Raw genomic sequence first — 27,099 nt, 5'->3', positions numbered from 1 at the left:
TCCCCCTGTCCTCAGCACTGGTGAAGCCTCACCTCCAGTACTGTGTTCAGTTTTGGGCCCCTCACTTTCAAAGGGAAATTGAGGTGCTGGAGTGAGTCGAGTGAAGGGCAGCAAGGCTAATGAGGAGTCCAGAAAACGTGTCCTGTGAGGAACAGCTGAGGGAGCTGGGTTTGTTTAGCCTGGAGAAGGCTCAGGAGGGACCTCACTGTCCTCCACAGCTCCCTGAAAAGAGGCTGTAGTGGGGAGGGGTTTGGTGTCTCCTGCAGTGAGAAGACAAGAGGAGATAGCCTAAAGCTCAGATAGGGGAGATTCAGATTAGATATTAGAATTTCTTTTTCACTGTTAGTGTTGTCAGGCATTGGAATAGGTTGCCTGGGTGGTGGAGTCACCATCCCTGGAGGTGGTCTAAAGGTGTCTGGATCTGGTACTGGGTGATAAGGTTTAATGGTTATGGGGTTGTGATAGTGATAGTGCTGGGTGGATGGTCGGACTTGATGATCTTAAGGGTCTCTTCCAATCTTGCTGATTCTATGAAGTGACGTTAGTCCTGATGCTGTGGCCAAATGGAATTACAGCATGCAGTCAGAGCTGGACATCGTAATTCAAAATTGATTGTGCGACACTGTAATGCACTGTATGCATCTTTCAACACCAGGTTTACCTGCATTTCTTTTGTGGACTCATTTGTCCCCCTAACAGACCTAAACCCTCTCAGTGCCTCTGCCGTGACGTCACCAGTGAATGCTGACGTCACTTTTGGGGAGGCCGCGGTGCCCCGCGCCTGCCGCGCCCCCTCCTCCCCGCCAGGGGTCGCTGCGCGGGCAGCCCGGCCCGAGCCGCGCGCCGCCGTCACGTGGGCGGAAGGCGCGGCGGGAGGAGCCGCGTCCCGGCCCGGCGCTTCCCGGCCCGGCGCTTCCCGGCCCTGGCCCGGCGCCGCGGTGAGAGCGAGGCGGCACCGGCACCCTCCGGCCCTTCCCCCGTCCAGGCGTGGGGGCTGGCGCGGTGCTCCGCGGGCCGGCTCGGCCGTGGCCGTGCCGCCGGCTTCCGAGGAGGGGCGGCGGCCAGAGCGGGTCGGGGGCCGCTTCTGTGCGGGACTCGCAGGTGGGAGGCGGTGAAGCGGTGTCAGACGGGCCCTCGCGAGGCCGCCGCTGCTCTAGGTAGCTCTTGTGAGTTTTTTCTGTTGTTGATCTTTTGATTGATGTCCGGCGATGCTGTGGTTGTGTTCTGAGCCGGTGGGATGCAGGAGCAGCATCTTTTCCTGTTTGCACCCTCAGAGAGGGCAGGCAGTGCCGAGCAGCCTCACCACACTGCCGTGCCCCGACTGGCGTGTATTTCCTGGAAAGGCCGCGTCTGTGACGGGATGTCTCGGACAGATTTCACGTAGCCTTTGTTTCGAACATTACAGGGAAAAACACAGCAATGTCTAAAGGGATTTGTCTGAGTCTAGTGTGGTCTCTGCTTTCTTGAAGTTTTTTTTTCTGAGGAAGGAGCTTTATTTCCAGCTCCTTAGGCTAAATTCTGTGTTCCTTTGAGACAACAGGATTCAAGTGTGAAAAGCTTAATTTTGTGCTTGGTCCTGGCACACTGTGAAGGTTTTGGTGGCTGTGACTAAAGGGACTGAGTTTGTAATTCAGAAGTTGAACGGTATGTGAGAGGCAGTCTTGGATCTTGGATTTATCATGCTGTGCTTTATGCGAAAGGTGTATTCTGCCTAACCTGGAGTACTTGTGTTAGCACTGAAATAGGAGAGGTAGCAATTTGTAGCAGCTTGATCGTGACTTAGAGCAGAAAATAAAATCCTAAATAAGGAAGGAAAGAGGCGTCTGAATCTGAAATATAGCAGATTATCAGTATTTTGTATGTTCATCTTATGCATCTGTTGAAGAGTAACAGGAATGGTGACCTGGTACAATTTGGGAAACAAAAGGTGGGCCCAGCATTTGATGAAGAGAAGGAAAATTACTAGCAGCTATGGAGTGGTACGTGTCCATAGGGTGTCATTTGAACAGCACGCCCTGAGCTCTGTTGACAATACTGTTTTCACTTCAGCATTGTGGCCCTTGTTTTCACAAAGTTCTTGAGTTTCTCATCTTCAAAATTACTGTAGTGCCTAAGATTTTGTCTTTTCTGTGAGTTTATCAGAGAAAGCATCTTCAAGAGAACAAGCCAACCTGAAATTCAACTCCATATATTGTCTCAGCATCGAGCAGTGTAGCATGTTGTGTGTATTAATCATGCTTTTAATGAACTGTAGAATTTTAAGGCACAGGTAATATTGAGTCTTCTGTATTTGAATAAAAATGATGGGTTGTAATGTCTAATGTGTCTCTCTGTTCAGTCTAGATAAAATCTCTAGTGTGAGGAACTGTTCCTAATCAAGTGAATATTTGTAATTCCTTAATTTTCTGGAGCTTGGTGGGGTTTTTGGTTTTGTTTTGTTTGTTGGTTTTTGGGCTTATGTGATTGAATTCTACAAGCTTGAGCATTGGATGGTCTTTTTTGCTTGGTTCCAGTTTCAACTTTATTATGTTAATGCCTAGTATTTCCCTCTACTACAAAGAAGCTTTTTGTACTCTATTAATTTAAGCTCAGGGATCATCCAGGTATTAATAAATTACAGTTTTCTAATTTGAAATAAGTAAGCTTTTTTTTTCCCCTCCCCGAAGTGGTCTGGTCTTCTACCCAAGTCATGCCTGTCTAGATTACAAGTCAATAAGTTATCTGTAAAATTGAATTTTAAAATCCTGCGGTTACTGTAAGTACATGACTCGTTCTTTTCTCGTGTGTCTGTTAAATGTGCTTGAGTTTATTTTTACCTCCTAAAATCTTTCAGCTGAGAGAAAATGACTGCAATCAAGCATGCTTTGCAGAGGGATATTTTCACTCCCAACGATGAACGCTTATTGAGCATTGTGAACGTGTGCAAAGCAGGCAAAAAGAAGAGAAACTGCTTTTTGTGTGCCACAGGTACATAGGAATACCACGCCATATTTCTTGTCTTCACTTTTGTTTTTTCTTGGTTGCATTTGTTTTAGCTCTATGTACAATCCTTATTCTTAACTTGTGTAAAACAGGTGCTTTCCATTCCTAATGGAGAAAATTAGTTATAGCTTGTACTTGCATTATTGCTTCTGCTGAAAAAAGAAGCAAAGCCCACTACTTTTATTCACAGATCTCATTGTAATTTGAAAGGAAAGAATGAACAATTATTGTTTAGGGACTGGTGGGCTTTTGAAGCAGGCTTTATGTAGTGCTTAAAACAGGGTTTAGTAATCATCTAAGCAGATAAGCCTAAATAAAATGCTTTAAAGAATATTGGTTAGAGTCCAAGGAAAGGCACAGCAACTGAATTGAGTTCTAATGTTACTTTAAGTGTATGTTTATTACATTATATCTCTTTTAAAAATTAGGTGCTTTGGGTTGATCTGTCAATAAATTAGCTTGCTAGAATTATTTTTGGACTGAAAAATGTCTGAAAATGTTTTCATTCTGACTGTACTCTCCAATTATGTCTGTGCTTTGTCAGTTACGTGGTCATGGTCCAAGATGTGCTGTGTCAAAGAAATAGCTGAAAATTGGGGTCATTACCTCACAAGCTGTATAGAGATGTATACCTGTTTGGTTGAGACTTAAACTGAGCTGTGGTTATTGTGGATGCAAATGTTTCTTTTCATCAGATAAATACTACGAAATCTCCCCTACAGATAATTAGTTTGAGAAGTTGATGCAGAAACAGATGTGAAAGTAGTATGTGTGTTTTGAAATGACTCTCTTACTTCATTTAATAGTGACAACAGAACGACCAGTGCAAGTAAATGTGGTAAAAGTGAAAAAATCTGACAAGGGAGATTTTTACAAAAGGCAGACTGCATGGGCACTTCGAGACCTTGCTGTTGTTGATGCCAAAGATGCTGTTAAAGTATGTGGCACTTTTTTGTTTAGTTCTCTGCTCACAACATCCTCTTCATTCCAAGTTACATTTAACTTCCTTGTTGCTGGCTGCTTTAAAAATTAGATTGATAACAGGTTAATTAAGATGATACATTCCTCTGCTGCCTGTGCCTGCGTTTTCTTTCAGCCTTTGCAAGAATATAACCCTGGTAAATTGAGTAAGAGTAGTCTAGATACGCTTGAATAGCAATAGCCTCAATATCTGCCCTGTTAGTTGTAGTGATCTCGCAGTGACTGTAGAGAGCATCTGTTAAGGACCTGTAGTACTTTCCTGTTGTAAGTCTTATGTAAAGTCTTACCCAAGCTTAATTTCCAGTAAGAAACTTTATGACTGTTCTACTAATGACAGTCAAAATTTTGTCAAAATATCCAAAATGTTCTGCTACATGTAATATCTTTTTTCTGGGACACTTGAAACATTCTTAATGAGCAGTATATAAGTTTGAGAGTGAGCTGGAAGCATGCAGTCCTGATGTAGTGGACTTTTCCATAGAACAGCAGCAGCAACCTATTTTTGACCACTTAAATTCATTTGTTGCCATAAACTTTGTGAAAAATCTGACACATCTCTGTATTGTGTTATTTTTGTCTTACTTGCCTTGACAAAATACTGCTGTCATAGCATGGATTCTGGTTTTTCACTATCACAATTTTAGCACCTTTATTAAGATGCATGAGGGCCTTAAAGTTGCTGTATGAGCTTAAGGTTGGAATCTGTGTAATTTAATTTTTATCCTGTCATCTCCATTATTAAATGTGTGGACAGTCTCTGTTACTTGGAGAATCATTTGACTTTGGAGCGTGTAACTTATTTCATCTTTTGCAGGAGAGTCCTGAATTTGATTTGCATTTTGACAAAGTGTACAAATGGGTTGCAAGCAGTACGGTGGAAAAGAACACCTTCATTTCATGTATCTGGAAACTCAATCAGAGATACCTTAGAAAGAAAATTGACTTTATTAATGTTAGTTCACAGCTGTTGGAAGGTAAATGTCTACAATTGTATTTGAAGTATAAAGTTTAGTACTTACTGATTTAAAACAGATATACTAAAAAAATACTCTTAATCCTGATGGGTTTTCTTATTTTTATTTCTTTTCAACTTTATATTTTCTAAGTCTTTAGATAAGCAAGATGACTATATAGCAAATTTCTTGTTAGAAAACAGAGAACCAAGACAAAATATTTCATTAACAAAGTTCTAAATATTGATAAGCTTTCCCTATTTCTAAGACATTCCGTTTCTTGAACGAAATAAAATCTACCTCCAAGAACTGGTAGGTCTAAATGTTTAACAAATCTGCTTTTGTTCTCATTTACATTTCCTCTGAATTAGAAAAATGCTTTAAAAAGCCAGCATCTGTAGCATTCTAAAAGGTAAGGGGGTTTTATATGACATTTCTTGTTCCTCGACTGTGAGGCATGTGCTAAATTCTGCTGGACTCTATTACAATTTATGTGACTGATTGGTGGCTAGGATGGCTTTGTATCTTGTTTGCTTATCCTGTAGTAAATATTTTATGGTCACATTATCTTTTAATAATTAACATTTTATAGTAAAGTTTAGCAAGTAGGAGTATATCACATGGAGTCTGTCAGAAGTAGTGAAACAACTGGTATTAAATACTAGACTGGTGTGTGCAGAAAAATTTGAATTAGAAATGTGGAACAGGAAGGATAGCATTTCTGTGTTTTGGTGTTGACCAGAATTTGTTTTAAACCAACATCTAACAGTTCAAGTTTGTGCAATAATAAAACATTCAAACTTACTGCCACTTAAATGTATACACACTGTTCATGCTTTGTCTAGCTAACATTCTCTGCTTCCTTTCCTCTGCTTTTCCATACCTTTTAATTCTTCAGAACTTCCTAAAGTTGCAGAAGGTGCGTAACACCTTTTTCCTTTATTTTGCCTTGTAAGCAATTTTCTTAAATAATATGCTTGTTGGTTGGTTTTTTTAGTGCTTTGGTTAGCTTATCAGGTTGCTAGAGATAACAGAGATGTTTCAAATGTCCTAAACGCTTTCTGGCTGGACTGTGTTAATATTCATTTGTTAGCCTTTGAGTGGCTTGTTAAATTCATGAAGCACTGCTGTAAATCATAGTTAATGAAATCATAGTTAATGAAACCATTGTTTATTTGATTTTCACTTAACTCAGTACTAATTTTCCTGCTGTGAAACTCATCTCAAGCATCAAGATAACTTTTATTTAATCAGTGGTATATATCTTAATCAACTTTGTATGTTTCCCTTATGCTCTGTCAAGCAAAAGAGAGAATCTAACTTGTCCTGATTTTCCACTAACAAATTGAGTGTAATGCTGTAATATATTCTGATGCTGATTACCAGTGTAAGAGGTGAATAAACTGAGACTAAGTTTGTTCCTTAGAATAAAGGAAGGTGGATGTTTGTATTTTGCTTATGTTACATAATTTGGAAAACATTGCTGTTGGGAATCAGTTCTGGAAATTGTAACGAAGCGTGTGGAAGACTGAGACTTGAAAAATGTGTTCATAGGCAGCAGGTGCCTTTTAAGAGAGTTGTTTAATGGATTGATTTACTTACGGGTAGTTAAACATATGTACTCCTAAAATGCTTGTGACTTCTTGATAACGTGTTTTATTTTCCTTCTCTACCTAAGAATCTGTTCCAAGTGGAGAGAATCAAAGTGTAGCAGGAGGTGATGAAGAAGCTGTGGATGAATACCAGGAGTTAAATGCAAGAGAGGAACAGGATATTGAAATAATGATGGAAGGGTGTGAATACGCTATTGCTAATGCTGAGGCCTTTGCAGAGAAGTTGTCAAGAGAGCTGCAAGTGCTAGATGGGGTAAGTATTCCTTCTAATGTACAGTGTGCCAGCACGTTGAACTGTTCTCTTTGATGGTGACCAAATAGCATTCTCTGAAAAGGCAGTTAACATGACCTGTCACGTACTGAAATGTAGATGTTTTTTAGACAACCCAGCATTCTAGAGGTCACTTGAAAAACCTATGAGATGCAAGGGGTACAGACTTGAGGGAACCATCAACAGCCTCCTCAAACTGTCAAGTTGTGTGTTTCTTGTATATTTGGAAAATCGCTGCTGTCGTGGCGATGGCTGATCTTGCAACAGAGAATCTGACCCTATCACCTATGCTCTTTTTTTTTTTTTTTTTGGAACTAAAAATGTTCTGGTATAGTAGGGATTACTGTTTGGGGTTTTTTTGTTTTTCTGCAGACCAATACTTCAACTCCAAGAACTTGAGCAAAGTTTTGGCTTTATATCTTATCTTTTTGAAACAAGGAAGTGTCATAGATTGTGGAATTTCTGTGTTCAATAACACTATGGCTTATATTATTTTGTTTTGTTGATTGCATCACGAGTTTTGGAAACTATTTGACAGTAGTAGAGGGAGAAGGAGTTATCAGAATGCTTTTGAGATATAAAAATGTCTTCTAAAATGTGACTTTATTTTCTGTACAGGCAAATATTCAGTCCATTATGGCCTCAGAGAAACAGGTGAATATCTTGATGAAGTTGTTGGATGAAGCTCTAAAGGAAGTTGACCAAATTGAGCTAAAGCTGAGCAGTTATGAAGAAATGCTTCAGAGCGTAAAGGAGCAAATGGATCAAATTTCAGAAAGCAACCACCTAATTCATCTCAGCAACACAAATAATGTTAAACTATTGTCAGAGATAGAGTTCTTAGTGGTAAGCATTTTTGTTATGTTTACTATGGTTGTTCATAACAGGTATAAAATTCTTTTAGGTTGTTACCTTCTTTAGGATGAGATTCCTTTAAAATAATGAGCTTATTTTTCTATTTCATTGTTGCACTATTTTCAGTAAGTTATAATGGCAAAATTGTATTTATTCTTTCTGGTTCACTAGCATAGCAAACTAATATGCTTTCAGCTTATGGACAATACTATCCATTATTTTGTAGAATCACATGGATCTGGCTAAGGGCCATATAAAGGCCCTTCAGGAGGGAGATCTGACATCTTCTCGAGGCATTGAGGCCTGCACTAATGCAGCAGATGCTCTTCTGCAGTGTATGAATGTAGCTCTTCGTCCAGGTAATGTTTATGTTAGACCACTACCTAACAAACAAAATTTATTATGGTAGTGCCTTGCCAACTAGTCTCAATGTTCTGTTGATTGAAGGAATTTTGACCTCTAGTCCTCTTAGTTCCCCTATACAATATATTACTCTGTGTTTTGTACACTCTAAAGTCCTTTTTGTTTGTAGGACATGATATGCTTCATGCAGTGAAGCAGCAGCAGCAGCGCTTTAGTGACCTGCGTGAGCAGTTTGCACGGAGACTTGCCAGTCATTTGAACAGTGTATTTGTTCAGCAGGTATTATTTCCTACTATTGAATATGAAATTTTTGGTCACAGACTTTTCTGGAGAAGAAAAACGATCTATCTAAAAATGGACATATTCGTTGTTGTCATCAGTAAATGCTAGAAGGTCTTCAGGCAGAGATATTGCTAAGCATACCAAACAATAACTGACTGCAGGCGTCTGTTACATTAAAAAAAAACCCCAAGCATCTCTTTTTAATGGGCTTGCTATCAGAATTAAATGCATTTTGTGATATATAAGGATTTATTTTAATTGTAGAGCTTGATTATTGAGGAGAAAAAGCAGTGACCTTTTTTAAAGATGTTAGCAGCTGAAAATATAGAAGGTCTTGCTGTCTGAACCTCAAAGACCTTAAAAAAAAACCCAAAACAAAACCAAACATACAAAATAAAACATCTGAACCTTGGTTTTGTTTCTTAAATTATTCATAAAACACTGGCTTGACACTTGTTTCCTAAAGTCTGGGTGGTTTTTTTAGCCTCAGCTTTTTAATTTATGTGTTTTTTTATTTTCAATCAGTTTACTCAGACCCTCCTTCAGCTCTATAACAGGTCCTCCTATCACTCAGTTCCAGTGAGTACATTGAGTTTGATACAAGATTTTCTAACCAATTTTTTTTCCTGAGCTTGAAATTATCTAACTAGCAGCTGCATTTTTGACTTTGCAAAAAGAAATTTGTCCTTACTGATTACAGAGCATCAGACTTACGTCCCTTTTCACTTCTATTATTTTTGTCAGCCCTTAAGCTTTGTTCATCTGTTTATGAGCTAACATTCCTCTGATCTCATTCCCAAAAGTTGCTGAGAGACAGATTGACATGCATGGAGGAAAAATACTTTCAGTATTTTTCCGCAAGATTTAGCTTGCTGTTAGCTGTGAGATATTAATCAACAGATAAAAAATTATGACTTTGCTGTTAAGTTTAAACGGGAGGAGTTCATTAACTGCAAGAGATGAGACTCTGCAAAGCTTTTTCATTGTTGTAAAAGAGAAAAAAGAGGGTTTTTTGAGATACAGATTCAAGTGCTGGAGGTATAACCGATTTTTGTGTATTCTTACTAAAAGGAGCTTGTTGTGTTAGTTGGAGGAATATAACAATTTCTTAGTCTGATGTTGTTGAAAACCTCAGCTCCAATACTTTGTTACCTTTAACATCTGAAGAGTTGCATTATTTGTTTAGAATGTTTCTTAAAAAAGAAATTTAAAGCACTTTAAAAAAAACTAAGATAAAGGTAAAGAATTCTAAATTAAAAAGACAAATGAAAACATGGTAATGTCTAGGAAGCTGTTAATATAAGCAAGACATTCTGATTTGGAAATCATTAGATGGCAAAACATAGTTACATTGACATTTGAGCCTAAATACATTACATTGAAAGTATGAAATTGCTCTTTATTTTTTAAAAAGTTAAATAACTCAATGCTTCATTCAAACTACTGTTGTAAGATACTAAAGAGCTTCACCTCCTTTACATTGAAAGGAGACTAAATATTAAAAATTTTAAACAGAAATGCAACTTCATATTGCCATTTGCTGCAGTGTTAAAAATGTTTACTAACAGTTAATGTAGTTGTCTTTTTTGTGTAATACTAATAATTAATTCACCTATTACTTTAAAGATCTTTTAACAACCAGGTTCAGCACTCAATTTAAAGGCAACTCCATGCTTTCTACTTTTGAAATATGAAGTAGGTTGAAGGTTTGAAATGATGGAATAGTTGAATGACAAATATGTGGTGTCATTTGGTAACAGTATAAATTTTATTTGTAATGAGAGAAAGCCTGTTAATGAGATGGGAAAAGTACCTCTAGAAGCTCTGTAATGTTTTAGAGCAGTCTTGAACAGAACATACTTTACTGTAACCAGAATGATTAGTCCTGTGGAAAAGTTAGCCTGGAGAGAGAAATTTACCTTGTCAGGGAATTTGTCATCTAGCTTTATGAAGAATGCAACTACTAACCAGAGAAGTTGTGTATAAGAAAGAGACATGATTAAAACTGTTCCATGAAAGAAAAAATAAAAATTTGGATAGCTGAGTATTTCCTAGCAGTAATAGGAACGAGCATTTGGACTGATCTAGTTGATGAAAGCTGTGACAGCCACCAGGTAAATTATGTTAAACTATAATGAACTTGAACATTAAAAATGCATGGTGTTGGAATGTGACAAATGAGGGGTTAGAGGGAGTTTCTCTGATCCTTTTTTTTCCATAGAAGCATATCAAAGATTTGTTCAGAAGTTTTCCTATATGTATCCCCAAAAGTATGCCCACAGTATGGAGTATGACCTCAGTAATCACAAGAGCAGCTGTGTTGCTAATGCTGGCTGTATTCCAGTTCCAATAATTACACTAGCTTTTTGTTGAAGTCAGACTACAGGATTGTTTTTATAAGCAAAATTTATAGTGTTACCCTTCCCCATTTTCTGTGAGCATAAATTAATGAAGTTGGCCAGGACTTGTTTCTTTGGGTCTATTTGTATGTCAGTTTATGTAGTTAAAAGAGCAGGGCTCAGAGTAGTTTCACACTCATGTTGGATACAGAAATGTACTGAGACAGGTGGCAAAGAACTTGAAGATGCCCCATCACTGGAAGTGTTGAAGTCCAATTGTTCAAGGATAGCACTTTGGGCAGCCTGGCTAGTGAAGGTGTCCCTGGCCATGGCAGGGGAGCTGGAGCTAGATGGTGTTTAAGATCCCTTCCAACTCAAACCATTCTATGATTGTTATGTAGTAGTTCAGCTTTGTCCAGAAGCTGGCAGTATTCATGTTGCCTTACTTAGTAAAAGTTGGTATTTTACAAATTAATGATTTGATTTTTTTTTTCAAACAAGAGCTTTCTCTAACAAAAGACTTGATTAGTATCTAGTACAACAGAAAAAGGGTAAGACAAAGTTGCTTTAGTTTTGATCCAAACTGGCTTCTCTTCCACCTTAGAAACAGGCAAAGGCAGTTTTTAAACAGTATAGCTTATTCTGCTGACTTGTCATGTCCAAGATGGAACTATCAGAAATGCTTCCTCTATCAGGGATGGACATTGACTGACCTGCATAAAGCACCTGCATGTGATGCAGGAATTGGAGACCAATTAGTACAATCTTTGTGTGCTTCCATGGCACAAACTGTAACTTCTTTTTCCGTATTTACAGCAAGTCCAGTAGAAAAAGACTTTACAGAAAATACTAAAACCATTTGGAAATTAATTAAATAAATTATCCTCCATTCTTTTAACCCTGGGATAGTGGTTATGTGTTCTGCTGTATGGCTGCACAGAGGTGTTACCTTGCTTGCTCTTCCTGAATTGCTCAGGAAGCTTGTTCAACCAAGTGAAAGCTTAAAAAGCTAAATCATGTGTTGTTCTAGCAATATGATGGGAACTTTGTGTAAAGGAGGAGCATGAAATTAGTAGCTTGTGTTAAATGGATTGGTTTATGCTGCTGGCTGTAATTGTTCACTGATGGTGTGTTGTATGTGTTTGTGTGGAGGGAGAGGGAATGTGTGTGCACTGATGTTTTTATGATTTGATCAAGGAAGGTTTGGCCAAAGTGGAATAAAGTATGTTGAATTGGAGCAGGCTGTCAGAGGAGAGGTATAAAGCTCATCATTAGCACCCAGGCCACCCATTAACTGGGGACTTGAAAATTGTATATGGGAAAACCAACTTTAAACAGAAGCAGCTACTTCTTTTTGTTAGAGGAATAATGTAATGATCTCTTAACATTTTTCAGGAACAATTGAATGCTTGTCATTAAATTTTCATTCAGGTGTACATTGCATTCTTTTACAAAAAGTGCCAAAGTGACTCACCCTGAAGACAAAAAGCCTGAAAATGAACAAGCTTATTAAGATGCACTACCTGCCTTGGCTGTAATAACTCAGTGTCTGTATTACGTTAGGTGTCTTTTTCAGTCTGCATCTCTAGACCTTGCTTCTGTGCAAGGTGTTTTGAGGCCTTTCTGCTTGTCTGAATGAGATACTGTCTTCATATCAAATTTTTCAGGAAACTTCTAATGCATCTGTGTAGTGCTTCCAGATTTACTTTAATACTTTTTCTTATCAAGGGTCACGATCAGAGTTCCACTCTTGCCCAGCACTCTGCTGAATTGACATTACCCAATCATCATCCATTTCACAGAGATTTACTTCGATATGCTAAACTGATGGAGTGGCTCAAGAACACAGATTATGGAAAATATGAAGGGCTAACAAAGGTATGTGAAGTGATCAAATGATGCTACAGAATGTACATAAAAGACTGGGCGTGAGAGTCAAAAGAATTGTCTGTGTCATGTCATTTTAATATTGCTATATATTAAGTATAACTCACTGCTCCTCTTTTTTTATTCCTTTTTAGAATAAGAAACTTCAATTTTTTAGTATTTGTGGTCTTCTGCTCTGTTTATTGTTTTTGTTCCTCAAACAGTTTATGCTGAGGTATCACAAGATATTTATCTTAATACTTATGTAAAACAAGTTTGCCATTATACGGTGTAGTAAGAAAAAATAATTACGCTAATTTCAAATTGATGTGCTTATTGCCTGTCTAACACCTCTATTTCAACAGACCTTCATTTCACTTGGAAGTGTCAAAATCTTCAGAGGTCTCTTGTACAGTAGATTAAATAGAAATGTTTTTCCCTTGTATGCATGTAACTTTTAACTACCTTGTTTAAAACTAACATGGAGTAAAAAAATTGCTACAGAAGTATACAAAACATTCATGTAGAAGTCAGGGAAAAGTTAGTCCTTAGAAAACAAGTCTTTCTTAAATTAAAATTCTGTCATTCTTAAATGGAAGATTTAAATTAGACTTTGAAAATAGCTTTCACATAGTTATTCATTTGCCTTCAGTGTAAAGCACATAGTGAATGGTTGGCATCTTTATGATCTTCTAATAAAAAAATGTGAGAATTACATATTTATGTGTGCTTTTGGGGGAACAGTAAGAGTCTGATGGAAGAGGATGCTGAATTCTCTCTCTTCTACCCTTGAAATGAATTCTGTGATGCTCTACCACCAGTAATCCTATCTGTATGTACTGCATTGCATATTTTTCCTTCTGAAGGAAAAGTAGAAGTTTCTGATTAATGCTCAGTGACCTCACTATGAAAATTAATGTAAGCTGTTTAAATATCATTAATATATTTTTGTGCATGCTGCATAAATATATATACTTATATAGTCCAAACCTGTTTTCTATTTAGTAGGACTTGAAAATGCACATGTTTAAAGAGTTATTTACCTATAATAGAAGAAAATCATTATGAATACCTGTTAACTAAATTTACATTTTTCTTTTAAGAATTATATGGATTATTTGTCACGACTTTATGAAAGGGAAATAAAAGATTTCTTTGAAGTTGCCAAGATCAAGATGACAGGCACAACCAGAGAAGGAAAAAAGTTTGGTAAGCTTCCAGAAGGCACATATCTTGCTTTGAATCTTACTATTTGCATATAAAACACTCATTATGACACCTAAGGCTAATTTTGTAATGGTGTAAAATTCTTTACTTTTGGCAAGATGGAAGAAGTTGGATGAAACATATGACTGGTAAAACTTCTGACTTCTACAAGGCCAAAGTAGCACAATTGAAATCTTGTGAAATTGGTCAAAAGAAAAGTATAAAATACAATATTTTTCTCAGTTTTCAAATCTACACTCACTTTTTATTACTTGAATTATCCCACTTTACTACCTGAACAAATTTGAAAAATCAATTCTTGTAATTGAAGGGAGTTTGGGCAGCATTGTTTTGTATTCCTTCTGTTGTTATTTCTGCTTTTAATAAATCTTGGGTGGATTTTTAAGAATGCTAATCCTATGAAAACTTGCATATTTTCATGTATTTTTTCAGGGGGATTTACCTACGTAGCCTGAGTCTAGAAATCGTAATTTGTTAACTTGTAGGTATTTATATTAAGGGAGTATTCCTGCTTGGATTAGTCTAGTGTGAATATGGAAGTAAAGCTTAAAAAAATAATGTGGATACTTAAAAAGCAACAGTACTATAGGTGTATTTATGTATTGTCAGTTCTATATTTTGAGGTGCAGTGTTTCAAAGCTTCTTTGAAATATTTATATTTGCCACAGTTTACCAGTTTGCAAATTCTGAATTCCAAAATTATGTGCAGCTGTAAGTAGTAAGTTGTGTCAGTCTCTTCTGGGTCCTGAATTTATGCTTTGAAGTTTGATGGTAGAAACCAGAAAAATGTAATGAAAGGAAGAAAGCAGGAAGGTGGTAAGGCTTGTTTGAGAGATGGAGAACTGGAAAGATAAGGCTTGGCAAGCTGTTGGACATGGAAAGCAGAGGTGCTATAAGATGTCATTGTCAGAACATTTGAATTCCTAAATATTGAAAAGCAATCTTACTGCAAGAAAAAAAATACCTTTAGTCTAATACAAATTGATTTCTGAAACATTCTAAACACTTTGTCTGGACACTTGTTTTGTGATTTGTATTTGTGAAGAGACAGCTTTTGTAGCAGTTTCCTAACTTGTGTAAATGTTACGGAGCAATCAGGCATTTTGGAGAAAGAGGTCCTTCAGTTCACCAGAGTAAAAGCTGCATCTTGAGAAGACTTTTGTCATGTATTTGTGCAAATTTATTTATGTTGCAGCGCCTCATAAGGGTGTGTAATTTCAAAGGCTTTTGTGTTCATTGTAGTGATTGTACTACTACTAATTGCACATTTATTCAAAATACATCACTTCTCAATAGTAAACTTGTTTAAGGAGTAGTGTAGGTGCATAATGCTCCAGTTGTACTCAAATACTAAAGATGACCTGTTTCCAAGTTGTGTTGTGTGTTCTTGCCTTTTTTTTGTGCTTTGGGAATAGCACTGCTATTTGAATGCCTCAAATGCAGAGGGGATGCTGGGAGAGTTCTGGCATTCTGTGCTAACGCAAGGTTCTTTGTCTGCATTTTTATGGCAAAAAAAAAGCCAGCCTGGGTCATGAGCATTCACACTTGTCTGAAGTAGTCTTGTTTTCCTTTTTTTTTTTTTTTTTTTTTTCTTTTCTGATGAAGCCAAGACTTTGATACTTAAATACCATAAAGTCAGTGTTGGAAAGAGTGCTACTACTGTCATATGCTTATATGATGTAGCTTGTCAAAAGCTACTAAGGCTCCCCTGGTTGTCCAGGGCCTAATCTTTGTAGTTCTTCACATTCTGCAGTAAGTCCCATGTGTTTAGAAATTGAGGATGATGATGAAGTGGGACCAGTGCATGACAGTTGCATATGCCAAGTGCATGCCTAAGCATTTTTTATTCAAAATCGGCCAAAACCCATAAGATCTAAAAACTAGGCTGGAATTAAATTTGAATTTGATGTTACAATTATCTGTAGTGTTGCCTACTTGAGAGCATCTGGTATTTAAGACATGTTTGTGGCGTTTAGAAGTATCTACTCATTCTATTACAGTAGGTTCTGCTTGCCTGCTCCATTCTGGGGGGCTTGTAGCATCCATCCTCATCAAGATCTCTTTAAAACCACATACTGCTTTTAGTATATGTATGCAAATGCCTTTTACTCTAGGGATTCTATATTTTCTACAAACGCCCATTTACTTTAAATTTCATATTGAAGTCCACTTGAGGAAACTTCAATTCTGAAAAAAAAACAGGAAAAATATAAAAACCTCTTTGTAAATTTTTTTTTACGATACGTTTATTATTTTTATCTTCTCCAAATTTGCAATCATCTGTTTTTGTGCAGCATGAATGCAAAAGATGTAATATCTATATAAATATCGTGATCTGCAACAACTAAGAAAAGGTTAGCCAGTCTTACTGTTGATATGAATTATTTTGCAGTAATTGTGTGTGTGTTTTAAATTGAAAAGGTGGACAATATCTCCGACTCAGTAAAAAAATTCCATAAGTACGTTTTCATTTCTTCATGTCTATTGTTGATATGATTTATCATGGAAACTGAGTCTGACAAATAATTTAATGGACTTCTCAATTTGCGAGAACTTAAATACATGTTACCAAAAGTGTTCTTCAAACATACTATATAAGAAAAATCAAATTTTAATACCTAGAAACTTACTCTATTTTCCATGTAGTTTAGATACTGAATTTCTAGAATAGTACCTCTCCAACTAAATGTGTTTGCAATGTAGTTACTTGCTGCTTATAGTTCTCTGCATGTTTCTTTCCAGTTAGAGCTTAACTTGCATCTTGTGCATGGTTTGTGCAAACTGCATTTTAACTTGTCTTTGTCTTTGATGCTTGCAACCTAATCCATCCCAGCTACACTGCCTCGAAAAGAAAGTGCTGTCAAACAGGAAACTGAGAGTGAGTATAACTAGTTGCATTAGTTGGTGTTGTCAATGCATGTGTGTTGATGTTACAATGTAGTGCTGCATCAGGGAGAATCTACCTCACACTGAAGCACTCTGTTCAGAATGAAATAAATGTGAGCAGAACCATTGGGCTGGCAGGGCAAAAAGGAAGGACAGCTCTAAGTCCCAACATAGAATTTGAGAAGATTTGCACATAAAGGCAATATCTTTTGGTTTTTCCATGCTACTAGTTGATAGTAAAAATATGTTTGTGCCTGAGAGCTTGTCATAGTTTTCCATTCCTCCAGTAGGTTGAAGTGGCAATTTAGATTAGATCTATAGACTTTGTCTTGTGTCCCTAGACTAGATACCAGCAGAGCAGTAAAGTGAAGCTTGCAGGATTGCTTTGAAGTTTCTTTATGGCTTAGATGTGAGAAATTTACTTGGAGATCAAATAATGATAATTTTTTGGTCTTTTTTGTTATTAACTTTCTCTGTCCTGGTCCAACATTTCTGAAAATTTTGGGGGGAAAAAAGAAATAAAAAAGTAAATACATGGTCCTTGGAGAAGGCCCAGAAGTATCATGAAGAATTGATTGAATGTTAATTATGATCAAAATGAGGGGAGAGCATTAGCAGCAGTTACTATGGGGTTGTAGATCCAGCAAAATAGCTGGAACAAACTGTGCAGTTAAAAGGATGTTAACAGCAGAAGGATCAAGTTCAAGATGGAAAAGTGCCTGTGTGTATATAAAATGTTTAAATTATTTTCCTTCCTGTGGTTCAGTCCTTCTGCTTGTGGCAGCCTTTGCCCAAAATACATCTACAAATGTAATAACTGGTTTTAGCTTTCAAGTCTTCAATTCCCGTGTTACTGTATTTTAGAGTTTTGTTCGTTTTATACCTTTTTGCCATACTTTACAATGGGAATTTAAATAGTTATATTGTACTTTGAAAATTGCTGAAGAATCTCAGTTACCTTATAATGAGGAAAGATAACATTTACAGCAAAAACACTGATAGCTTAGATAAAAGCTGTCTGATTTTAATATAGGACTACTTGCAATTCTTGATCTCATATGTTCTGTAACAAACTTCATATTCTTCAGGATTTTATTCCGCCTTCACTTTCCTCCTTCATAGTGTCTTTATTTCACAGGTCTTCATGGGAGTTCTGGAAAATTAACTGGGTCTACTTCTAGTCTAAATAAACTCTCTGTTCAGAGTTCAGGAAACCGTAGATCTCAGTCATCCTCACTGTTAGACATGGGAAACATGTCTGCCTCTGACCTGGATGTGGCTGACAGAACAAAATTTGATAAGGTAAAGCCAAAATATCACATAGAATTCCTGCTTAGTTTTGTATTGGAGGTATCTTACATATCCTTCTTATATAGTTCAAAAATCTCTACTTTTTAAATCCTAAAACATGCCAATTTCAAAGTTTGTATGTACCATACATCTAATAAAGGCAGTTCCTAAGAAATATGAAGATCACAGTATTATTCTCAGATTATAAGATTCTATTTAAATCCTTTATATGATGTGTGTGGTCTTTAAAGAATATCAAGCATAAAAAATTAACTTTTAAGTTTAAGCCAAATATGTGTTTTTAAACAAATAGGAATGGAACTGATGGATGCTCCACTGTTTTGTTTATTTTTTCCCTACTCATTCAGTGTTCTATGACGTTTTGCCGGTATGTAAGCAAAAGTGAAAGATAAGGAAGAATTTTAGCCAGGACTTGAGCGTGACCCTAAAATTTTACTTATACTGGTTTCACATTAGTTATCATCAGTTTTCAACTTTAACCAATAGCACTAAGTTATTATTGGAGTGGCCTCATCCTGTTTTAAAACCTGTTGTCCTCAGGATCTGTTGACTTTTTTCCCTGAACCATTAAAAGTGACAGTGCTCACTTTTAATGGTTCACAATTAACTCCTCAGTGCTGTGGAAGGAAAATGAGCAGTCAGAGATATAAATAATTTTGTTGTTCTCTATTGAATTATTTGATGGAGATGAATGTTTTTCTTCTGACCTCTTCAAATCATTGCTTAGTCTTTTTCTAGGAGGAAATATATGCCTGAAACAATATTAACTGTTAAGTTATTATAAACTGGTAGTAGCAACTTGTCTAAAATTAAAAAGCTAAGTTGTTAAAACAGGTTTATGCAATTATTGTGCTATTACTTTCAATTTCTCACCTGTATCTCACACCCATTGGGGATATGTGAATGTGATTTAATATACACAGAGTTACAAGCTATTGAGCCGACCTACTAAGTTTTTGGGGTTTTTTCCTATGGAATTTTCATTAGCATGGATTTCCCGTGTGGCTAGATTGGTTTAATTTATGTAAATTATTACATGCCTAAATTTTTAAATACTTGCAGAGGAAAATCTAAGAGAAATACGTTTAACATCTGATTTAGAATTTCCTTATTTTGTACTAATTAAATTATTGTAATTACTTATTGCCAAAATAGTGTTTCACTTTAATTTAAATCTAAATATTGTGTTGCATACTTCAGTACGACACCTACTTATTTGTTTCTCTTACTGCTATGTAGAAACTTTTCCTGCTTTTTCTACAGAACACTTAACTTCAACATACACAGTTGACCTGTTTTTCTTCCCTGAGGCTTTTAATTTTGTCTTCCTCTGCTCAGCAACCAAGGCAGAAAAGATGGTGGCAGAACCCAAGACTTACTATTAAAATACGAGTGTTTCCATTATAGCAAAAAAATGCTTCCTCAGGCTGCAACTTGAAAACTCGTAGTTGTGGAAAAACTTAGATTGTTCTTTTCTTCACAGTATTACATGGATAAGAAAGGACTATGTTGAATATGCAGCTAGTACTTTTAGACATCTACTTACAAGCCGTTTCTGTTTCTGTTAAGTAATAGTAAGCCTTCTAAAGCTCAGTGAAGATAAAAAGGATATGTAACAAACAATTAGTATTGTTAACCATCCACAGAATTTGATGTGTTGATAAAATATTTTAACTTTCTTTAGATTTTCGAGCAAGTATTAAGTGAACTAGAACCTCTGTGTCTGGCAGAACAGGACTTCATTAGTAAATTTTTCAAACTGCAACAACATCAGAGCACCTCTGGAACAACAATGGTATGACTTAGATTCTCTCACTGTAGTAAAAAGTATTGACTAGGCCTCAAAAAAGACCTGTTTAAAAGAGAACTTTGGAATTTATTGGCGATTATGTGATCCAGGTGATAAGTAATTCGTTTTTCTTCATGAACTGGAAGGATCTTTATTTTGACTAACCAAAACAAAATTTTTGAAAGAAGGACTAACATGTTTCCTTTGCCATGGCTTTGTCCTCTTAAGATAACAGCTAACACTCCATCATGCTATATAGGAAGACAGTGGGGGAGTAATTGTGGATAATATTGAATTCGGTGGAATGTGGCTGGAAAATTACCAGAAACTTGCAAACTGTTCTGTGTTCTACTCTGGAGGCAGGGGGTGCTGGGGGTATGGAACTGCTACTTATATTGGTTTTGTCAGATGTAGTAACTGCTTTGATAAAGAATTGGAGACAAACTTTATCTTTACATACATTTCTTGTTCTCACAGAACGAAGTGGAGGAAATGGATGGAGTAGCTTTATCCCGTTCGTACACTTCTGGTGTTCCACAAACAGTATCATCTGAGTATGTGCTGCTATTTTTTATTATTGATTCTTAAGCCTATGTTTGAGTTTATTTGGCATATAAAACTTTTTTTTCTAAAATCAGAAATTATTCCCTTTCAGTGAAAGTGAATAGTAAACTTAATTTTTACCTAGACACTGCGTGTGTTGGTAAAAATAATATTTTTTGTATATAGAATGGGGCTCCTGTATATAGTTGTTTAATTCTCTTAATAGTTTGCAAATTGAAATTACTTATATTTTCTATAAGATAGAAAATATGCTTAGCAAAGTTCTGAGAGTGTGTGGCAGCTTCCACAGAGAAAACACTTTTTAGAGTATTTTATATCTGTGACTGTTGATTTTTACTGTGTGGTACTGACTTTCTGAAAGTCATGAGACTTGTTGAATGCAAATGACTACTATATCAAATAAATATATCAAAAAACATGTAAAATAGCCTAGTAAACTGTCAGAGTAATATTTTCCTCTTATGCATTTTTAATAGGAAGGACATGATCCGACAAATGATGACAAAAATATTTCGTTGTATTGAACCTGAGCTGAATAACCTTATAGCACTGGGAGACAAGATTGATAGCTTTAATTCCCTTTATATGTTAGTTAAGATGAGCCATCATGTATGGACAGCACAAAATGTGGACCCTGCGTCCTTTCTCAGCACAACACTTGGAAATGTTTTGGTGACTGTCAAAAGGAACTTTGATAAGTGCATTGTAAGTTCTTTAGTTATTCTGATAACCTAACTGTAATATTATAGGAAGCCCACTCCTACTCAGTTTGATCTTATGTTTCTGTATACTTAAGTTCATTAAATTTGAAGTCAAAATTAGTAATTTATTGCTTTTCTACTGGCCAAGCCTTCAAATAAATGGTGGTTGTGTTTCTTTTTTCCTCTCCATTCCAGTTTTCCTCAATAAGTAGCTTTTGTACCAAATAAGACCACTCGCTCACAGTTCTGAGCTAGTTGACATTCTTAGTTCTTTGTTTAGACTTGTACTCTTTCTGAGATTACTGAAATCCATTAAGTAAAATACAGCTCTCTGCCTTTTTTGCTTGCCAAAACCAAACCTTGTGGACTTGAAAGGGTATGAGGTCTTTTGGCAGTAGCAGAGGCAGCCCCTACTGTCTGAAACTTTCTTTTGCTAATGCAGTTACAACTATTATATTAAATATGGCAGGTGAAAACCGAGTTGCTGGTATAACTTTGATTTATTGTCATAAATGTAATTTCACTCTAGGCAAACATCATAATACTGACCATTCTTGATCAGTTTAATACTTAAAATATTTGGAAACTGATTTTTTTATTACACTCAGAAATAAAATTTCTTCAAAAGAAGAATAAAGAAGCTTCGTGCAGCAAAAGGAATTGTTAGCTTGGCTGAATCAGAAAAGTGAAATTCCTTGTTAGATTATAAAGTGAAAATGCTTCTGGTGCATAAACTTGGGGTTTTTTTCATTGGGTGTTTGTTTTTGTAATACTAAGTAAATAAAGGGGAATAAAATACCATCTTTCCTTTTTCTTTCCAATTATTTTACTTTAAAAGTTTAAGGGTAAAAAGGGTGAAAGACTAAATGGATGTACTAATTGAAAGAATTATTTCTGTCTTTTATATATGTCAGTTTTTTCAGTATGTCTGCATTTTTCTTTTAATAGTTGTTACATGATCTGGAGCCTAACGCTTGTTCTTGTTTTAAATTAAAGAGTAATCAGATGAAGCAGATGGATGAAGTAAAAATCTCAAAGAAGAGTAAAGTTGGGATCCTTCCATTTGTTGCTGAATTTGAAGAGTTTGCAGCCCTTGCTGAATCAATTTTCAAAAATGCAGAACGACGAGGAGATCTAGATAAAGCCTACATAAAACTTATTAGAGCTGTCTTTGACAGTGGTAGGTCTTATGAGGCTGTCATAGTTTACTAAAACAATTGTTTCCACCTGTTTATATATAATTTTGCCCCAATTAACAGGTGGGGTTTTTTAAGACTATGCTGAAATTTTGGTTGTCTCTGTTATTGTAAGTGAGCAAGTGTAATCCTTTTGATTGTAATATACTTTTAGATACTTTCCTTTGTACACACCTGTAAAGTAACTTTGAGTTGTGACAGAGGGAAGTGGTTAAGACTGAAGAGAGAGAGAGGAGATAGCAACCTGGCATGCTCAGTCTGAAGTGGTTTCTTGTCTTTTTGTTTCCCCCTGTAAAAAATCATGTAGGAAGAAAAAAAAATTGGCAATAGCAGATTTTCCCTAGTTAGCAGTTCAGTGTTTTGACTGGAATGAATCTGTGCTCATTATTGATACTCTGGTGCCTTGGATCACTTTCATGATGGGCATCCTGATAGTCTCAGCAAAATGATTAATGGATGAACAGGCATGGAAAATTAACTGCTCTTGGTTGAAGCCATCCTCTTTCAGCCTGCTTTTAGGTGCAGTAAGGGAGAGATAGGTAGAATTTTTTTTTGCCTGCTTGTCATTTTTTCAGGTTTGGGCTCTTTTTGGCAGGGGAAAGGGGACGTAAAAGATCTATGTGCAGGATTATCTATTTTTATTATTACATTTAGGGACTGATGGTAATTTTGACCATAAAGCTAATAAGCAAAAACTGAGATTAAGAAGTAGATTTAAAAACCCCCCACTACCTTATTGAAGATTTTTGTCCTAGTGAAGATGGGAATTGATTTTGCTGCGACTTCTCTTAAATAGTTCTATCATGTGCAATTTATTAGGGATACTGAAAGCATGCTTGTAAGCCTCCTCAGAATGTGACTTGTTCCTCACACCTGTAAATGACATCATACATACTCAATATTTTGTATCTTTTTATAAGTGACTTTTCTGCCATACAAGTTTCATCGTTTTAGAGCCTGAATTTATCTGTTGCTTCCTTTGAAGGCTCTTAGATAGTGTTTTAGTGGGAATTCTGGGAATTTAGTGGTAATTCTGACTAAATCAGTTCCATGAAATTCAAAATTCCCTTTTTGATAGTATTATGGTTATTGGTTATGTTTTTCTGAATTTGTTTGTCCTTTTGGTATTCTAAGTATTTTGCTTCTCATTTCTTTTAGTTGAGAAAGTAGCTAATGAAAGCCAGAAGACACCCAGGGATGTCGTCATGATGGAGAACTTCCATCATATTTTTGCAACACTTTCTCGCTTGAAAATTTCTTGTCTGGAGGCTGAGAAAAAAGAAGCCAAACAGAAATACACTGATCATCTTCAGTCTTATGTAATCTACTCACTTGGACAGCCTCTTGAGAAATTAAATGTGAGTATATTTGAGTATTCCTTTAAATGGTACAGGATAGTGGAAATAATACATTCAAAAACTATTTGATCTCTTTATCACTGCATCTATCATAATCTCTTATTTTTTTGGACTGGAGCATGTCTGGCAAGAGTACTCATGAGGGTAACAGTCTTGGATGAAAATAACCAAATTTTTCATGGCAATTAATAGTATTGACTAAACATCAGTGTCTTAAGCAAATGGTTTTGAGGAAGAAGAAAGTGAGAGGAAAAGTCATCAGGATTTTTGGGATAATCTTTCTCACCTCAGCTGCTGAGAAAATTGCTGTAGTTTCTGAGCTGTTCAACAAGAAGAACAGTTAGAGGAAAATTCTGTGTATCTGAAGTTGAACTAAATGTTGAACTGAGTGGTGATTTAGGTTCAGACTTAGTTCTGTCCACTTGGATTTTTCTATAAACAAGATTTCAGGCATCCATTTTCAGAGACATTTAACATGTATTCCCATTCTGAAAATTAAAATGCTTTATTGCTGTTTCCCACTTGTGGATTGACTCTGATGACCAACATCTAAGCTCCCACGTAGCTAACTGCTGCTCAGTCCCCCCTCTCCAGAGGAGACAACAGGAAGAGCAAAAGTGAAAAAACTTGGAGGTGGAGATAAAGACAGTTTAATCAGAGAAGGGGAGAGGGAAAGAGGAAAAAAAAAAAAAGTGATACAAAAGCAGTCATTGACTACCTCTCAAAAGCAGACTGATGCCCAGGCAGTTTCTGAGCAACCTTGAAGGCAAACACCAAACCTGCCTCCTCCAACCCTAATTCTTATAGCTGAGCATGATGTTATGTGCTATGATTTGGTCAGGTTTGACCTGTTCAGCAGTAACCAAAACGTTGTTGTGTTAACAGCCCAGTTTTAGCCACAAATCCAAAACACAGCACCATAGAGGCTGCTGTGAAGAAAGTTAACTAGGGAGTTACCTCTGTCCTGCCCAGACCTGATGCACTGTTGAGCTCAACCTGCATGTTCATAGAAATATTTCCCTCTATTTACTAAAATGTTTATATTTACTATGTTGAGAAAACTGGCCAATGACAGTGAGAAGGGATGGCAATTGTGAACAAATATGCTCTTGTATATCGTTTAAAAGATTCTCAGGTGCTTAGGGAGTTCATCCAAAAAGATCCAGTATTTGGATCCCTGGTTATAAGCTCATGAATTGAGGATTTTGGAGCTGACTGGTTATTAGTTACAAGGTTGCAAAGAAAAGCTCAATTGCTTCTAGAAATGATTGGTTTCAGTTTTATGCTAGTACTTGGACTGCTGTATTGTTGGGCTGTGTTTTAATGTTTATGGCTGAGCAGTACTTCATGCCCAATTAAGATACAAAAATTGGGAGAACAAAACAGTCATGAAGCAGAATCAAGATTTAACCACACATATCCTTGTCAAATTAAGCTAATTAGCTCAGATTTGTGATAGTGACTAATTCTATTACTTGTTGTTAGCATTTTTTTGAAGGTGTTGAAGCTCGTGTGGCACAAGGGATACGGGAAGAGGAAGTAAGCTATCAGCTGGCTTTTAATAAACAAGAGCTTCGTAAAGTTATAAAGGAATATCCCGGTAAAGAAGTGAAGAAAGGATTGGATAATCTCTACAAGAAGGTAGATAAACATCTCTGTGAAGAAGAAAACTTACTTCAGGTAAACTAAATCGTGTCTTAAAAACCCTATAATGTTACACAGAGGCTTTTTATTACTGCTTTTGCATATGTATTCTGTGAGAATGTTCAGCATAACTCTAATAACATAAATTTTGAGTACAGCTTTTGGGTTTTTTAATAAGCATAGTCTGTTTCTATTTAATACTGATTTGGACCAGAGCAGTAGAAAAAAGTTCAGAAAGAAACTCCCTTTATGATTCCCTAGCTGACCATTAATGGGTGATGTCTGTTCTGCAAAATACATTGGAAGTAGAGAATATATTTAAATGAATGGAAACCTGATGTGAATCTTAATTGGTGTACTATAGCAGAATATTTTGTTATCTGTTTTCTGATAGTTGTATTATCTAATGTTTTTCTTACACTCTGTGAACTTTTTCACTGGAGTGAATAACAAGTAGACTTGAGTTAAGCTTGTTTAATCAGCTTTTTAAATTCTGAAATGTGAATTATAGCACTCTTCTGGTTCAGGGTGTTTTCCTGAAAGACAAAAGCAATACCCCTATTAGGAGAACTTCCCCATCTTCTTTACTATTTTCTGCTTTGCACATTTATTACAAGTCATGTCAGCATTACAGATCTTAATGGGTAAAAACCATCAATCTTATTAATGCAGTAACTCAATCTATTGAACTTTATTAGTAATCTTTAACTGTAAAATGACACCTGAAGTGTGAGAATCGATTAATGAACCAATGTTTTCTAGTTAACCTATGTATTGTGCCAGTTGACTTTTCCTAAAGTTTGCTCTCTTTGGCAGGTTGTGTGGCATTCCATGCAAGATGAATTCATACGACAGTACAAGCACTTTGAAGGGCTGATAGCTCGCTGCTACCCTGGATCAGGAATTACTATGGAATTCACTATACAGGATATTTTAGACTACTGCTCCAGTATTGCACAGTCTCATTAAGTTCTAGAAAGGGAAAGAAGCTAGCAAAGTGTGTGCCTGTATATAAGGGAATCAAACACTATAAATGTTACTGGGTTTTCAAAAGGTGTATTTCCACGTGTGTGTAGTTAACTGCCACGTATGTTGAGTAACACTCCTACTTCAAATGCCTTTCAGGGCAAAATAAAACATTCAGGGATTTGTTGTGCTTCTATTGGGCTGAAGTAATGTTTGAAAGCATTAATTCTGTGAAACACTTTGGATACAGTTTTTCCCTTACCCTAATATTCAAATATTTTTATTTATAATTCCTTCTCTTGCCAAAAGCAGTAAGCACTACCTTCATAGTATGCCAAAAGAATACTACTGTTTTCACTAATATTTTTCATCTTAGAAATTATGTAAGTATTGAAGACTATTAGATATTTTCCCTTCCTTGTTCCAGAAAGTATGGATGTAGAACTTTATGCAGTGGGAAGATTAAATTCATGTTCTGAGATATAATGTGACTATGGCTATAATTCTTAATTAAACTATGTTCATCATATTCTTTATTTCTGTGGAGAGTTATTTAAAAAAGGTGAAAATACCTGAAGGAGTTAATTCCATTGTTTTGCTGATGGCTATTGAAGAGTTGATGCATTTCTGCATCCATGTTGTTTTTCTTCCTTTTAGTAAATATGATGTAGTATCAGTTTACTCTAATCTCATGTAAATCCTTCCTATTCCTGGAGCTTCAGCTGCCAGGGATTCAGGACCTAGGTTTTCTGTACAGCTTGGTGAAATTGCCAAGTTGTTGGATGGTGTGTACAGCATAGAAGCAGGTACAGTAAACATGCAGAGGTAGAATGTTGATGCAGATGCAAGAATAAAAAAAAACCCAAAATAGTATGAATGTCAGTTTTTCCTTCTGAGTTTTGTAACAAACCTGCTAGATGAAACCTGTATTTCACAGATTCATAGAATTGTT

General features: G+C 36.2%; 1 protein-coding gene and 1 long non-coding RNA gene across 11 annotated transcripts; one reads left to right on the top strand and one right to left on the bottom strand.

Annotated features, from left to right (window-relative positions):
• The first annotated feature begins 914 nt into the window (after positions 1-914).
• EXOC1 (exocyst complex component 1) lies at positions 915-26,676 on the top strand. Of its 10 annotated transcripts, none has more exons than XM_053975812.1 (21): positions 915-938; positions 2,834-2,967; positions 3,789-3,919; positions 4,778-4,937; positions 5,815-5,835; positions 6,595-6,782; positions 7,419-7,646; positions 7,882-8,014; positions 8,188-8,297; positions 8,826-8,879; positions 12,368-12,517; positions 13,609-13,714; positions 16,566-16,610; positions 17,757-17,920; positions 19,614-19,724; positions 20,196-20,272; positions 20,759-20,987; positions 21,980-22,163; positions 23,338-23,537; positions 25,023-25,217; positions 25,998-26,676. In XM_053975812.1, exons 2-21 carry the CDS (start codon positions 2,844-2,846, stop codon positions 26,148-26,150), a joined length of 2,763 nt encoding a protein of 920 aa, XP_053831787.1. In that variant the 5' UTR covers positions 915-938; positions 2,834-2,843; the 3' UTR covers positions 26,151-26,676. The 10 variants fall into 10 exon arrangements, with proteins under 10 accessions (XP_053831787.1, XP_053831785.1, XP_053831786.1 ...); XM_053975810.1 differs by lacking the exon at positions 915-938 and adding an exon at positions 977-1,157; XM_053975811.1 differs by lacking the exon at positions 915-938 and adding an exon at positions 977-1,166.
• Positions 25,641-26,836, bottom strand: LOC128806341 (uncharacterized). The gene is made up of 2 exons (XR_008436787.1): positions 26,720-26,836; positions 25,641-25,717 (listed from the first exon to the last, which is right to left on the bottom strand). It is a non-coding gene; the product is annotated as an uncharacterized LOC128806341 (long non-coding RNA).
• Positions 26,837-27,099: the final 263 nt, after the last annotated feature.

This window comes from Vidua macroura, chromosome 4, assembly GCF_024509145.1.
Source record: "Vidua macroura isolate BioBank_ID:100142 chromosome 4, ASM2450914v1, whole genome shotgun sequence".
Classification (NCBI taxonomy): Eukaryota; Metazoa; Chordata; class Aves; order Passeriformes; family Viduidae; genus Vidua; species Vidua macroura.
This window is presented reverse-complemented; position numbering and strand designations above follow the sequence as displayed.